Genomic DNA, 15,100 nt, shown 5'->3' on the forward strand with positions numbered 1-15,100 from the left:
TTGTGAGTCGAATTGACACATTTTAACCGTCGGAAAACATAAACATAATGTTTCCACCAGTGGGGTTAGCTGCGTGAAGCAACTGCAAACCAAGAAATGGGATGCAACAGAGTAGTTTACTGTAGGAGGCCGTATGAGGTGATGACAACTTACATGCATCGTGTCGTCGCTTACATTGTGACGTAATGCAAAATTGTTCGATTACGAGGTGGCAGACTAGAATGGCGCAGTGACGCCAATACATTGTGACGTAATGCAAAAAGTGCACATTATCGTCTGATAAAGTATTGTCGGCGCCTTTGATCTTTCACCGAAGCATCTTAGAATGTCAAATAGAACATGTTACAAACATTGAAACCTTTTTGCTGTATAAAACATTTGTTGTACGTACCAACAGGGGCATTGTAGGCTTTGAAGGCTAGCTCTGTGGCGAACCAGGCATAGTCCTCCCCAGTCAGTCCCAGGTTCTCGGCATCTTGGAATATCACCTCTGCATCATCAGTCCTGTCAGACAAAGTGGGATGGATTTAATGCCACTTTGAACAATATTCCAGTGTTATCATATACCTATATTGCTCTGCTACTAAACTGGTACGGAATGAATACACACAAACGCTTGAAACTTCAATAGACGGTGCCGAGTATATTTCAGAGTTACGCCCCTTGATGTGGTATATGATAAAAAGGTTCAAAAGGACCCCAGGCTCACATGGTAGTCTCGGGCTGATATGACTGGCGAAAGGAATTCTATCATGTAACAACCTCTAAAAGGGGTGGAAATAACCCATTGCCCGATGCCCGAGTCCAGTGTTTTTTTCTGTTGGGCAAGCAAATTTGTATATCACTCTGTACCGGTGTCCAGTTGACTTTCCAATATTAATTATGTTGTTTATTAAAAAAATCAACAAGAAAACGGCCGGTATAGTGGAAAAATTATCAAGTTATTTCCACCCCTGTTTAATATTACAGCATGTCAGTTTGATATGGGAGGCATGCTTTAAGTGCAAATTTCAGACTTTTACCACCTCATGCTTTAACTATAATAGTTCAGGGCAGAACTGTACTTTATTACACTATACATGTGAGCAGAGCAACCTGTATTTCTTGAGTCTGGTCCAGACTCGATTACATACTGCCATATAGCTGGAAGATTGTTGAGTGCAATGCCAAAAACAAACAAGAAATTACTTTGTAAAAGAGATCCAAGATCACACAATCTGTAACTCAATGCTGAATTGCGTCAACAACAGATTGATGAAACTACGGCTACACCCTACAAAGTGCCTATGTGGATGAGTGTTACAGAGCGACCAGACTGGCCAACACCTGGTCATGCTCCGCACGATGTAATGAAATACTTACGATGCAGACAGAAGCACCACTCTGGACTGGGCCTGCACAGTCCTAAACAAGTCGTTGGTGTAATTAGTCTGGCCGGGGATATACTTGACAGTCATCTCAAGCTGGATATAGAGTTACAGTAAATCATTTCAACTGAAGACAATTTAAGAAGTTTCATAGACAATACACACAATGACATACACAGCAGTTACTTTCATTCAAGCACACTACTGACAAAATTATCATATCATTCTCAGCTCTAATAATACTACTGCTACTACTACCACTGCCACTGCTGCTGCTGTTACTACTACTGCTACTGCTACTGCTACTGCTACTACTACTACTACCACTGCCACTGCTGCTGCTGTTACTACTACTGCTACTGCTGCTGCTGCTGCTGCTACTACTACCACTACTACTACTGCTGCTAGTATGACTGCTACTGCCACTACTACTGCTACTATGAATGCTACTCCTTCTGCTACTACAACTACTACGGATATTAATAATCATCAAAAATTGTCCCCACTGAGAAGACGACCAGACTGAAAGACAGAGGGACAGATGGATGAACAGACAGATATCCCAAATATCCAGTATAATCATATTAAATGGATATATGTATCGTGCAACATTCCATCACTGATGCATGCTAAAACCGCTAAATAATATTCCTCTGTCTATTGTGTGCACTCAGTCTATAGCTCCTTGAGGAGTAGACAAAGAGGTATTTTAGGCCAGACCAATTTTATTTCTTGTTTTACGGATTTTTGTCCTTAGAAAACCTAAAGGCAGGAGGGAAAAAAAACAAAAATAAAATCACCAATGAAATTAATCTTCCTTCTAAATACTCAAAGTATGTTACTTTTGGCAATTTATGAAGTGTATATGGGGAAAAAAACAATCTAAAAACAAAATGTCTTGTATACATGTATTTATATTTTTGGCCAATAAAGTCATTAGGATTTATTTTTTTGAGCAGGGAAAATTGATTTATATTTTTTTTCTTATTCTTGAAATAATATGGCAGGCGGATCCGTAAAACAAGAAGTAAAATTGGTCTGGCCTTAAGACGTTTATACAGGCTCACTGTTGGCACAAGATAAATGGAACACACTTCCATGTGTTGACAGAATGCACAATAATTCTAGTCAATCATTCTTCTCTGCCTTCTAAAAATATTACATTGTATCTTTGAATACACTTCATGGTAGCACCTCCTACCTTGATTTTAAGAGGTTCGGCTAGTGTCTGGAACTGGCTGAGAATGGCCCGCCCTTCTTCGTCTGAGCTGTGGATGAAGATGACCTGTGACCACTCAAAGTACTGCAGCAAGGCAATCCACACATCAGCCTGGGCAGAGTAGGGGGGCACGGTGCGCAGGAATGTCCCGTGGACATTCTGTACAGGTAGGAAGATATCTCAACAACGGGTTCATTACAAATCTTGTCAACAAATTCCAGAACTTAGGAAAACATGTAATTGAAAAGTAACAAATATGTGGCATTTAGAAATTGAATACAATTATAGTCTGTTTGCGGTGAAAACGTACCGATGAATTTCACTTTAAACAAAAAAATCAAATAAAGTGAAATTAAGATTGCGAATCCTCATAATTTTACCTTGCCATTTGAAAATTTAAATCTCAGAATTTTATTCAACTTGGGGTGAAAGTTGTTTAAGTTGTTTATTTAATGCAAACCAATATAAGCAATTTGAAACTATGATCGTTTGTTAAACAACTTTTTTCATAAGTTCAATAAAAATGTAAGATTTAAATGTTCAATTGGCAAGGTAGACTTATGAGGATTCGCAATCTTAATTTCACTTTATTCGATTTACATTTTTGTTTAAAGTGCAATTCACCGGTACGTTTTCACTGCAAACAGACTATATGTAAAAACACGATTGTCTGTGTACAGGAGGAAACATATGAACATAGTATTTACAAAATGTCCTACAGGAGCTTCTTGCTTCTTTTTAAATAACAGATGCAAGACTTAAACTAAAAGAGATTCATCAGACTTTCCAGGAAAAGACTAGAAATTATTAAGACATGAAAGTATCAAGTACCCAATGAAATTATCATATTTCTAAATGTGTATAAACTTTAACACTCAGGATTTGGAAAGTTATACAAGTCTGACCGTGTCTGAGAAAGCGCTGTCCCTTGCTGCAATTCCAATCACAGGTATGTTGTAGAAGCCACAGGTGTAGGACACCGATATTGGTGACTGGTCACTGGCGTTTGGATGACTGGCAATCACAGTGTATACTGTCTGAGGTAACAAACGGTCACACACATCCAGAGCTGACCGAATAGGATTAACATCCATTGCTATAGACGTGGAATTGAAATAGACATCACCTCCAAGCCGCAAATCATTTAAATGGTCCACTGCATTTTTAAACACTTCCTGGTTCCTTTCAGAACTCAACGCAGCGCCGATGGTGATTGTTCGCACGGCTGATGCCGAACCCAAGAGAAAACTTAAAAGCAATATCAGAGCTGACTTCATCTTGCTGAAAAAATAGGTTGGAAGACCAGGAAATTGTCTGCTACTGTTGCCTTTACTTCATCTGCAAACTGTCACCTGCAAGATCAAATCAATACCTTTACATCACAGGCTAGGCCTACCTTCACGCTGTGTTCACTGCTAACACAGAGAGCCTGAGGAAAAATTTGAACGTGAAATTTTAATGTCTTATTATGTCGCTGTCAAGCAGTGGTAGGAATTGGCAAACAGTCTTAATAATTCATCTTGCTCATGATCTTTCTTTATAAGAAGGTCTTTTTTGTAATTTTGATTGTTCAGCCATGAGCGAATCTGGCATTTGAGTAATCTAGTAATTTTTCATGGACTTTTCAAGATAATATCCATGTAGCTGGGAAATGAACCAAAAGCACATATTAAAAATCATCATGACTGCAAACATTTAAAGATAATTCTCAAAAACAAACTTGCTCAACATTTTCAGCTACCAATCAAACAATGATTTTTAATAATGTAAAGAGAGTTGTTCTAAAAAATTATTTTTCTTTATTGTGTTTTTGACAATCATATACTCATGCCAATAATGGTTGTCACCCCACTCCCCACCCCAACCCCCACACCCCACCCACCCTCTCCAATAAAAAAAATTGAAGGGGGTGACAACCATTATTGGCATGAGTATATTAGCCAATCATATTAAAACCTTTACTCTTATTCATTAGTCCCTTCTTTCATGCCAGAGAGTAGTACTGACCTGCAGTAACAGATCAGGGGCCACATGCATAAAGTGACCATAGTACTGCAACCCTCGTAAGTCTATGATAAAGAATGGGACTTATGACTGTTGTAGCACTAAGATCAATTTGTGCAAGCGCCCTCTGGTTTAAATGGACTGTACTTGCTACGAGACTGCATCTAATGAGTATGTTATATTGTGATAAAGACCCTATTGATTTTATGACAGATCACAGGAGTCATGATATTCATATGTCATGCGTCAACACATTTGTTTGTTTGTTCTATATAACAGCACTCTCTAAACAATTGCATCTGGATCCCAATCCACAAAGCGTTTGTAGAGCTACAACATTCGTAAGTCTATGATAAACTACTGAACTACGACATGTCGTAAGTCTATGATAAACTACTGAACTACGACATTCGTAAGTCTATGATAAACTACTGAACTACGACATTCGTAAGTCTATGATAAACTACTGAACTACGACATTCGTAAGTCTATGATAAACTACTGAACTACGATATGTCGTAACGGTACAAACTATGAGGATAGGCACCCAGGACCTGACAATCCAGGCACAATTGTTTGGCTCCTAAATTCTTAACATAGCTTCTTTGGAGACAAAGAGAACCTTGCAAGAATATTGTTTAGAGAAGTCTTTAATTCATTTCTTTACAAAGATTCTTTTAAGGAAAATGTAGCATATTACAAACTTGACAAACAGGACTTGAGATAAAATGAACTTCTATAGCAATGTGCATGCATGAATGCATGTGAGTGAGTGAGTGATTGAGTTGGGTTTTACGCCATTTTTTGAAATATTCCAGCAAGATCACGGCAGGGGACACCAGAAACGGGCTTCACACATTGTGTCCATATGGGGTATTGAACCCGAGTTTTGGCATGACGAGCTAACCCTTTAACCACTAGGCTACCCCACCGCCCCGGATGCATGTGTGTGTGCATATGGCTACTCACATTAGTCCAAACTAATGCAGGTTTTGTTGCTGTAGCCTACTGAGAGGGGTATGGATACCCCACTGAGACACAGTATACTGACTCCAAGCTGACCAGTCCTTGTTTAATTCCCCTAAATGTAAGCACCAGGCAGAGTAACAACAAACACCATACTACAACAACTTTGGTATGACACAGCTGTGTAGCTCACATCAAGGAAAACAGGTCACATTGGCCATTCAAGTACATTCTGTGAGATAAAAACAAAATTCATTAAATTCTCTCAAATCATTAGTTAACACACTTGTGTTGGGAATTGGTTAAAACCTCATAATTGATGATTGCTTCATTACAACCGATCAATCATCGATAATAATTGGTTAGCGTCAATTATGAAATTTTCCTATTTGTTTTTTTTTTTTTTTTTTTTAATGAAAACAAAAACATTATGAAAAACCATGTAGTTCTTTGGGGTTTTTTCGGTGGCAAATTTCACATCTTGAAAGGATTACTACTTAACTAGTATGTTAGGAACATAAAATTCCTTGAGTCTTTAAGATAAATTCAATAATGACTTGGAACAAGCTTGTAGTGGTTATGAAATGTAACTTACAAAACCAACCTTGTGAAAAATATTGTTAATGCAAAAAGTGTTCCAGAATTGTCTGTGTTCGATTATGAGAAAACATGATCGATTGCTTGGTCGTTTAGTCACTGCGACCAATCTTCGATTATTTCAATTAATCGGTCCACCACTATAACACACACAATATTACAACATCAATGAGTCAAGCTTTACATACATGAAACAGTTAATTTGCGACAGGTTGTTGTATGATGAATGCTGTTTCCTGCACTGTGACTACACCATGTGTTCCACATTCTTTCTAGCACATGTTCATTTACTCCACAAGGGGCAGTGGAGTAGCCTAGTGGTTAAAGCGTTGAAGACCTGGGTTCGATTCCCCACATGGGTACAATCTGTGAAGCCCATTTCTGGTGTCCCCTTCTGTGATATTGCTGGAATGTTGCTAAAAGCGGTGTAAAACCTCATCACTCACTCTTGTAATGGCAACATTTAAATGATACACATTACTGACTGACTGAGTTTGGTTTTATGCCGCTTTTAGCAATATTCCAGCAACATCACGGCGGGGGACACCAGAAATGGGCTTCACACATTGTACCCATGTGGGGATTCGAACCCGGGTCTTTGGCGTGACGAGCCAAAGCTTTAACCATTAGGCTACCCCACCGCCCCTGATACACATTAAGATTGGCATCAAATGATAAAGAAGTGATCATACTTTTATGTTTTTTTATGGTAAACAAGGTAAACATCCTGCATGAATAAATTAAGCAATTACTAATAAACACCATCTACATATCTTACAAAGTCTCATTAAATATCTTGTTTATTCCTTATACTGGATATTTTAAATATCTTAACAGGTGTCCCCGCTGTGATATTGCTGGCATATCGCTAAACGCAGCGTAAAACCATACTCACTCACTCACTCCACTGACTCAGCACAAGAATAGATCATGCTCCAGTCAGCTGTCAACATCCTGTGTTATAATGGTTATGTGATCATGGACATTACCAATGATTACTCACATCCGTCACAACAAGTATAATCTATATCCAAAAAGTGATGCCATAAATTGTAATAGATGAGTTTAGGAACAGGATATGTTTTGCCACTAAGTGATACTGTCTATTGTTCAAAACCAAGCTACTGTATGAATACTGGATAGGACTTTATATTGGAACATTTTAGTTATGAAAATACAATCTATACTGACAGAAACAAATAAAGGAACACAGGAAAATTCAAGCGTTCCTTTAATATTTTTCAGTTTTCATCACCCACTTTGACTAGGGCTGAGAGGAAATCTGAGAATGAATAAAGGAACACTGCCATGAAGTGGTGTTCCCTTATTTGTTTCCCTCAGTATACTTCTTCAAGGAAAGCATATTATGTTTTAAATTCTGTTAGTACTTAAACCTCCAACATGTACACATGAGGTAGCCTAGTGGTTCGCTAATCATGCCAACGACCTCAGGGGTGGAAATAACCCATTGCCCGACGTCCGAGTCCAGTGTTTCTTTCTGTCGGGCAAGCAAATTTGTATATCACACTGTACCGGTGTCCACTTGACTTTCCAATGTTAATTATGTTGTTTATTTAAAAAATCAACCAGAAGATGGCCGGTATAGTGGAAAACTTATCAGGGAAAGTGACTTTACATGTGCCACTGTAGCGGAGTACACTAGCATTTTAAAAGTTATTTCCACCCCTGGACCTGGGTTTAATTTCCCAATGGGTACAACATGTGAAGCCCATTTCTGTCCCCACCATCATGGACTATTGCTAAACATGGGGTAAAACATTGCTACCTCACTCACTCCAACATGTACACATTCAAGCTCATAAGCCTGGTTGGTTGAAACAATCGTTCCTCATGCCAAAGATTCAGGTTTGATTTCCCGAAGGGTACAATGTGTAAATCCCTTTTCTGGTGTCCCCACTTTGACTGGAAACATGAAACATGAAACCCTTGGGCCCCACTCACTCCAGTATGTACAGAATGCCAGAGGTTTACAGCACACGTTGAATATAAGACCAGATGTACCAACCATAACCATTACAGGACCTGCTTCCATTAGAGCCACCCTAGTAATGTACACAGTTCTCATTGCCCTCATAATGGATTAATTCTTTATTAAGGGAAGAACCCTACAGAGCATGCACAGTGAGTCACTCTGTGTGAATGTCGGCAGTCAAGTCAATGAGTGTATAATATACCAGCTGGTCACATTTACTATATACATTTCTTTTGTCATGTTTCATTTGAATCATTCAACTTGACAAGAACCTGCATAAATAGAGTCAATCTTGCACCAGATGATAGGTCGCTGGTTGCAACTTTGTCTGGCCTTTTTTAAACTCGACTTAAAAATCTGGCAACACCCCAAAAATGACATTGAAATTAAAAGCTGGGTGTGTTTTTATTCCAACAACAGAAGTGTTAATAAATCTTATTTACTATCACTCTCAATACAAACATGATAAATACAATATGAAAAAACTAGAACAAAAACCTACTGAAAATGCATCATAAACCTTCAAAACATAATGAATGTTTATGAATCCCAATTTTTCCCACTCTGATCTACTCAACATTTTGAGATGATAAAAAATATGTTTCAAACAGGATGTTTGTTATTTTCATGCTTTTTTTTAACTAACTGACCTGGATTTTGGAATTTTCGGGCAGTGATGGATCTGGAGCTTGCCCTTGCAGCAAAGGCACACAGAAATATAATATGTCAGGCATAAATTCCATATAACCCACAAATAGGAACAAAAGCCTTCACAATGCAGAATATTTATCCCTTCTTACTGATAAATCCTTTCAGTGTTGAAAAATACTACCCTGTTTTAACATATTTGTTTGTTCTCTATTATTCTCCATGGCTTTGCTAAAGAGGAGGATTTCCATTGAGAAAAAGCTTTCAACCCCAAAGATACATCTGCCCTTATCATGACATCTGTGCTATATATCAATGCAATCATGTATTTTTTGCAAATTTGGAATCACCTGAATTAGATAAGAACTTTAGTTCAGTCCCTTGAACAGATGCTCACTTAGAGTCAATTTTGTGTGTGTGTGTTTAGTTATTTTTAAGAATCAGTTATTATTTAAACCTAAGTGCACTTTGAACATGTTCAACAGCAAAGCAATTTGTTACAATGCAGATCTATTACTGATACATATCTTTCAATTTGTAACCAGTGAACACTGAGACATGATTGAACTGTAGCATGTTTTCTTTTCATTTTCAGTACTAGCGGTTAAAGTGTTCGCTCATCACACGCCGAAGATCCGGGTTCGATTCCCCACATGGGTACAATGTGTGAAGCCCATTTCTGGTGTCCCCAGTTGTCATATAGCTGGAATATTGCTAAACGTGGCATACCATACTCACTCACTCACTCACTTGATGTACCAAAAGTTGTATATGTATATGAAAGTTTTTCTACCCAAAGAGAGTTAATGTAATTTTCAAAATCAATGTTGTTTTGAAAGACACAGTGAAGAATCATACTGACAAAAGCAAGCACTTTTACATAGCAATGATAGAAAGCAGCAGCATGTAACGATGGCAATGTACATAGAAATCTGAAACTCAAGTCTTATGATTATGCTCTACTCAAAACGGTGAGTTGTATAAACTTTACACAACTGTATTGAATAGTTTAACAGCTGATCATTTCCTATTTATGATATTGCCTACAACACGAGTTTCACTTTGGAAAAACACCCATGCTCACTGCTTAAACTACAACTCTTGAAAACTATGCATTGAATGGAAACAGTGTCCTACATAAATCTTCTTGTACTACTTGTCCAATAAGTATACATGAATTCCTGACATCTCGCAAACAAATAACAACACTTATTCTTTAAATTATATGGAATATTTTGTTTGTCTGTTGTGTAACTCCACTCTCAGCAATATTCCAGCTATGATGGTAGACTGTAATAATCAAGTCTAGACCACATAATCCAGTGATTGACACTATGAGCATCTATCTAAGCAATTGGGGTATGATGACATACATACAAAAGTAAGTGATCCTGAACATCGATCCAGATCCTCTAAATATAAGCACAGAAGACCAGTTCTAACCCAAATATTCACAGGTCTTTGGATTGTTAACACGATAAAATAATGTACTATAATATTCTCTGTAATGTAATAAGCACAATGTGTGCTTAGAAAATTGACAAAGTGGATGTGGTTATTTAATCTGAACACAACTAGTTAAATTCCTTCTTGGAGAAGAACTGGTACACAAGGTACTTGGTTGATACGACAGTTACAAGGCAATTACATAATCCTTGTACATTGTTGTTGTTTTTCTAAAAATCTGTAACATACATTTCATCTTCCATTATATAGAATTACATCTTAAATGAAGATTTTTGTCTTATTGCAGTAAAACTTAAAATACAAATGTAAATTCTAAACCCTTAGACACAAGTATCAGCGATGGAATCACAAAGATCCATCATGTGAATTCTTCAACCTGTTGATGACAAAATATAACTACCTCTTTAATCAAATGGTATTAATGTATCTAAACACAAACTGAAATATAATATTAAGGCATTTATGCTTATCCCTCTGACATGACACAAACATATAATTACACTCTTTGCAACATAAAAACTAGCCTTGCTCCTAGGCTGTACTGAATGCTAAGCCAATGGATGTATAGTATTTTATCCTTTACAGAGGCAAATAAGTCGAGAATAAGTGGACAGTAAGGAAGCATTATCCGCATCATCATATCCCAGTTGTGTAGGTCAATGCTCAAGATGTTGATCACTGGATTGTCTGGTCCAGACTCGATTATTTACATACCACCACCATATTGCTGGAATATTGCTGAGCAGGGCACCAAACAACAAACAAACAAAAACTATTACTAATATTAGAGGGACAATGTGTTCTTTGTATTTATATGTTTCTATAAATTATCATTCATAACACTGCAAGTAAAATCGCTGGAGTCAGATTTGAATGTTTATCATCAATATATGAGCGGCAAATCGTGAATCAAGCTGTCAAAATTATATCTGACCATACTCACTACTTAAATTCGGAATACAACCTCCTCCCTTTAGGCCGCCGCTACAAAGTTCCAATTGTGAAAACTAAGAGAGCCTGTACATCCTTTATTCCAAGTACCATATCTCTCTTAAACAAATGTGAAGATACCTAAATCAAAGAATTTATGTAAATATGTTTGGTATCTCTCTAATGTGTCAGTAGCTCTGCTGATGTAACACAAATTCCTGAAAAGGCATTAAAGTATTATTCTATTCTATTCTATTCTATTCTATTTAAACTATTAATTATTACCTTATAGACTTGTACATGTCAACAATAAAATACGAGTAGACATCCATTTTGCGTTTCCAATGCAACAAGTGTGTACTACATATTCCATTACATTACGACAAGCGTAGATAACGTATTTTGACAGTGCAGTGATCACTTCTCCAGTGCTTAAGACTGCCCATACGTAACAGTCTAAAACTAGCGGTGTTGTAGCGAATATTGATCGAGACATCTGCCTGTGTCCAAACACACATTCTGGGTCAGATGTGTTACATACACACGGGCAACGATTCAAACAGGGGGTTTGCAGCTTAAAACACACTGACACAGCTATTTATAAACATGTCCTACACGATACCATAATAACTCAGTAATTGATCGTGGCTAAATGTCAGTTTAAACCAAACGCTGGGGCCATAGCCCTGGTTTGATTTAGGGTGATCAGTTTATGCGTTAATTACAGCCCCCGAACATCAATAACCACAACCATGTGTAATGTTATGCGTAAAAATCCACAAATCAGCATGAATCCTTGTAGTTTCTAAACGAAAGAACGGACATCATCCTGCAAAACTCCTCCGTCTGATATGGCATATACCCGCGACCATGGTGCCAAAGTCATCGTTCGTCTGTCATAGCGTTTTACAGCTATCACAATTACTCCAAATTAAAGAAAACTTACCAAATTGTGGTTCCAGCATATCCGTGCGATAACATGGCAGCAATGAGTTTTCGTGTCTGCTACCAGCCTCGCTGTGAGTGCTAAACCAGCAGCCGACTCTACCAATATTACTGTATAGTGAGGAATATCGATTGCGTGGGTTCCCTCCGTTATAGTGCAAATATTGGCAACGCGCCATATGGAATGTTAAATTATGTTGATATTGTAGAATGAGTATATACTGAATGCTGCACCTGCTGCAAGTTGTGGCTTATGAATGCAACTGCATAAAGTTAGAGTGTTTTGGTTGGGACTTTTAATGGACGACTCGAGTTGGTCTTTCGACCAGAAGTGTCACCCTATGTTTCCATATACAGTATATCACGTTTATAACAATTAAAGCTTATAACGAACTTGCGAATATGACGAACTGTTTTTTTTCGGTCCCGGACACTAGTATATGTATAAACTGACTGACTGACTGAGTTTGGTTTTACGCCGCTTTTAGCAATATTCCAGCACATCACGGCGGGGGACACCAGAAATGGGCTTCACACATTGTGCCCATGTGGGGATTCGAACCCGGGTCTTCGGCGTGACGAGCCCACGTTTAACCATTAGGCTACCCCACCGCCCAGTATATGTATATAACGAACTACGGTTGTTACGAATTAAAGTGGTGATCAGCATAAATTCGTTATAACCGTAGTTTAATGCGTAACAAAAACAAACAAACAACAGTGCAAAACACACTAGTTGTAATTAATTTTCATCTGGTATCCATATAATTACATAGTCACGGGCTGTGGGGTAGAGTAGTTAAAGCGTTCGCTTATTACGGAGAAGACCCGGGTTCGATTTCCCACATGGGTACAATGTATGAAGACCATTTTTTGGTTAGACTAAGAGCTAGTATCTGAAATGAACATATTTTACACAAAATAAAAGTTTTTAATTCAAATCATAAATGCAACATAAAGGAGCACAGAGACTTTCTTCATTTTCAGAGATCCTGAAGCTGTGGAAATATAGACCTGCCACATTTTCTAGACTTGCGTGGGTTTTCATGGGTATATTTGCTTCAGGGTCTGTATGACAGACAGATTTCTGGTGTGCCCCGCCGTGACTCACATAGTCATCTACCCGTGAAGATCCTGGTTAGAATTGGTCTTCAATACACCCATGCTTGTCGTAAGAGCCTACTAACCGGATCGGGTGGTCAGGCACATGTCATCGTATCCCAGTTGAGTAGATCGATGCTCATGCTGTTGACCACTGGTTTGGCTGGCTCAGACTAGATTATTTACAGACTGCCGCCTTATTGCTGTGTGTGGCGTTATAAGTAAACAAGCAAACCTGAGATCTCGTTTTCTGGTTAATGCTGCAGTAGGTAGTTAAGATATCTGGGACGTCATATAACATGTGTTCAGAGATAAGAGATGAATAGTTGCCAACACAACTCAAATAAACAATTCGTATACATGATCACAAGCTCTATACGTAGATGGTTTATTCTTTTAGATCTATTGGTTTAACGCCGTACTAAACTATACACTATAACTATGACAGCAGTCTGAGTCTGGACCGGACAATCCTGTGATTGTTATCTTTGCCATGGATGACATGTATGAACCAAGTCAGTGAGGTTATATTCGACAAGCAGGGAGTGTCTAAGACCAGTTGTAACCCTGATCTTTATACATGAGATAGACATTCACTGACTGACTGAGTTTAGTTTTACGCCGCTTTTAGCAATATTCCAGCAATATCACGGCGGGGGACACCAGAAATGGGCTTCAAACATTGTGCCCATGTGGGGAAAGATAGACATTCACACGTCAGCTTAATAAGTACAATTTGTATAAACTATGCACACAAGTAACTGGTTTTGTTATATAACAAAAAGGCTATATAAAAGCATCGGGGCGGTGGGGTAGCCTAATGGTTAAAGCGTTGGCTCGTCACGCCGAAGACCCGGGTTCGAATCCCCACATGGGCACAATGTGTGAAGCCCATTTCTGGTGTCCCCCGCCGTGATGTTGCTGGAATATTGCTAAAAGCGGCGTAAAACCAAACTCAGTCAGTCAGTCAGTATAAAAGCATCGCTATTAAAACTGACCATGAATATCCCACCTTTAGTTATTGCTAAATGTTACTGTTTACTTACTGCAAGGTAACACTATGGAGGCAAAAAACAAAACAAAACGAGACAACAACTTCTACCTGAAATTGAACAGCTGCCTGTATCGATTGTTAATTGTTGTGAGTATGTATACACTTGTTATTAGTGAACTGGCGGTGGGTAGCGTACTGGTTAAAGCGTCCGCTCGTCACGCTGAAGACCTGGGTTCGATTCCCCACATGGGTACAATGTGTGAAGCCCGTTTCTGGTGTCCCTGATCCGATATTGCTGGAATATTGTTAAAAGCGGCGTGAAACCATACTCACTCACTCATTCCCTCTGACCACGTTGGAGGTAACCAACATGAAGCAAGGAAAGGTGGAATTGGAGTAAGCTTTGAACAAATCACTGTCGACATAGGTTACAATTTGATCAAACCGGTTCCTATTTAACTCAACAGAACCGAATGATGGATACTTGTAACATACACCCAACAAACAAAACTCTTATCTCATTTACATGCAATGTTCCCTGGTCTATTTGTAGCAAAGATATCGGAAGCGGTCAGCCGTTAAACATATGTGCCCTCATCAGCTGTGTCGGTCACTTGATAGACAGCAATGGGTTACTCGCACGTGGCCTGATATTGATTACACCCAGGATCATAAATCCTTCCGTCTCTACGCTAACTGCTTGGCTAATTGCTCTCTCCTCTCTCTGACTTTCCTAGGAAGACGCGTGGTTTGTTTTACATGCTTTATCATGTTCTCATCACATATGTATTTTTGTGTCATTACATCTGACAGTATAGTTTATAGTAGCTACAAACTGGTGGATTGTTTAGGCTGGAAGTGAATGTATC

The 15,100-nt window shown here is 38.5% G+C and overlaps 1 protein-coding gene across 9 annotated transcripts in view; it reads right to left on the minus strand.

Moving 5' to 3' along the window:
* Positions 1-12,232, minus strand: part of LOC124282789 (glutamate [NMDA] receptor subunit 1-like) — a 31,879-nt gene extending 19,647 nt beyond the window's left edge. For all 9 annotated transcript variants that reach the window (XR_006900242.1, XR_006900243.1, XR_006900241.1 and 6 more), the window contains exons 1-5: positions 12,138-12,232; positions 3,492-3,938; positions 2,569-2,745; positions 1,363-1,463; positions 392-504 (exon numbers count right to left, since the gene is read on the minus strand). Coding sequence is in view for 6 of the 9 variants with exons in the window: in XM_046718817.1 (XP_046574773.1) it covers positions 392-504; positions 1,363-1,463; positions 2,569-2,745; positions 3,492-3,863 (763 nt within the window). In the remaining 3 variants the exon portion in view is untranslated. The remainder of the gene's footprint in view (positions 1-391; positions 505-1,362; positions 1,464-2,568; positions 2,746-3,491; positions 3,939-12,137) is intronic.
* Between the last annotated feature and the right edge of the window lie 2,868 nt (positions 12,233-15,100).

This window comes from Haliotis rubra, unplaced genomic scaffold, assembly GCF_003918875.1.
Source record: "Haliotis rubra isolate DU_JTF1 unplaced genomic scaffold, ASM391887v1 Scf303, whole genome shotgun sequence".
NCBI lineage: Eukaryota > Metazoa > Mollusca > Gastropoda > Lepetellida > Haliotidae > Haliotis > Haliotis rubra.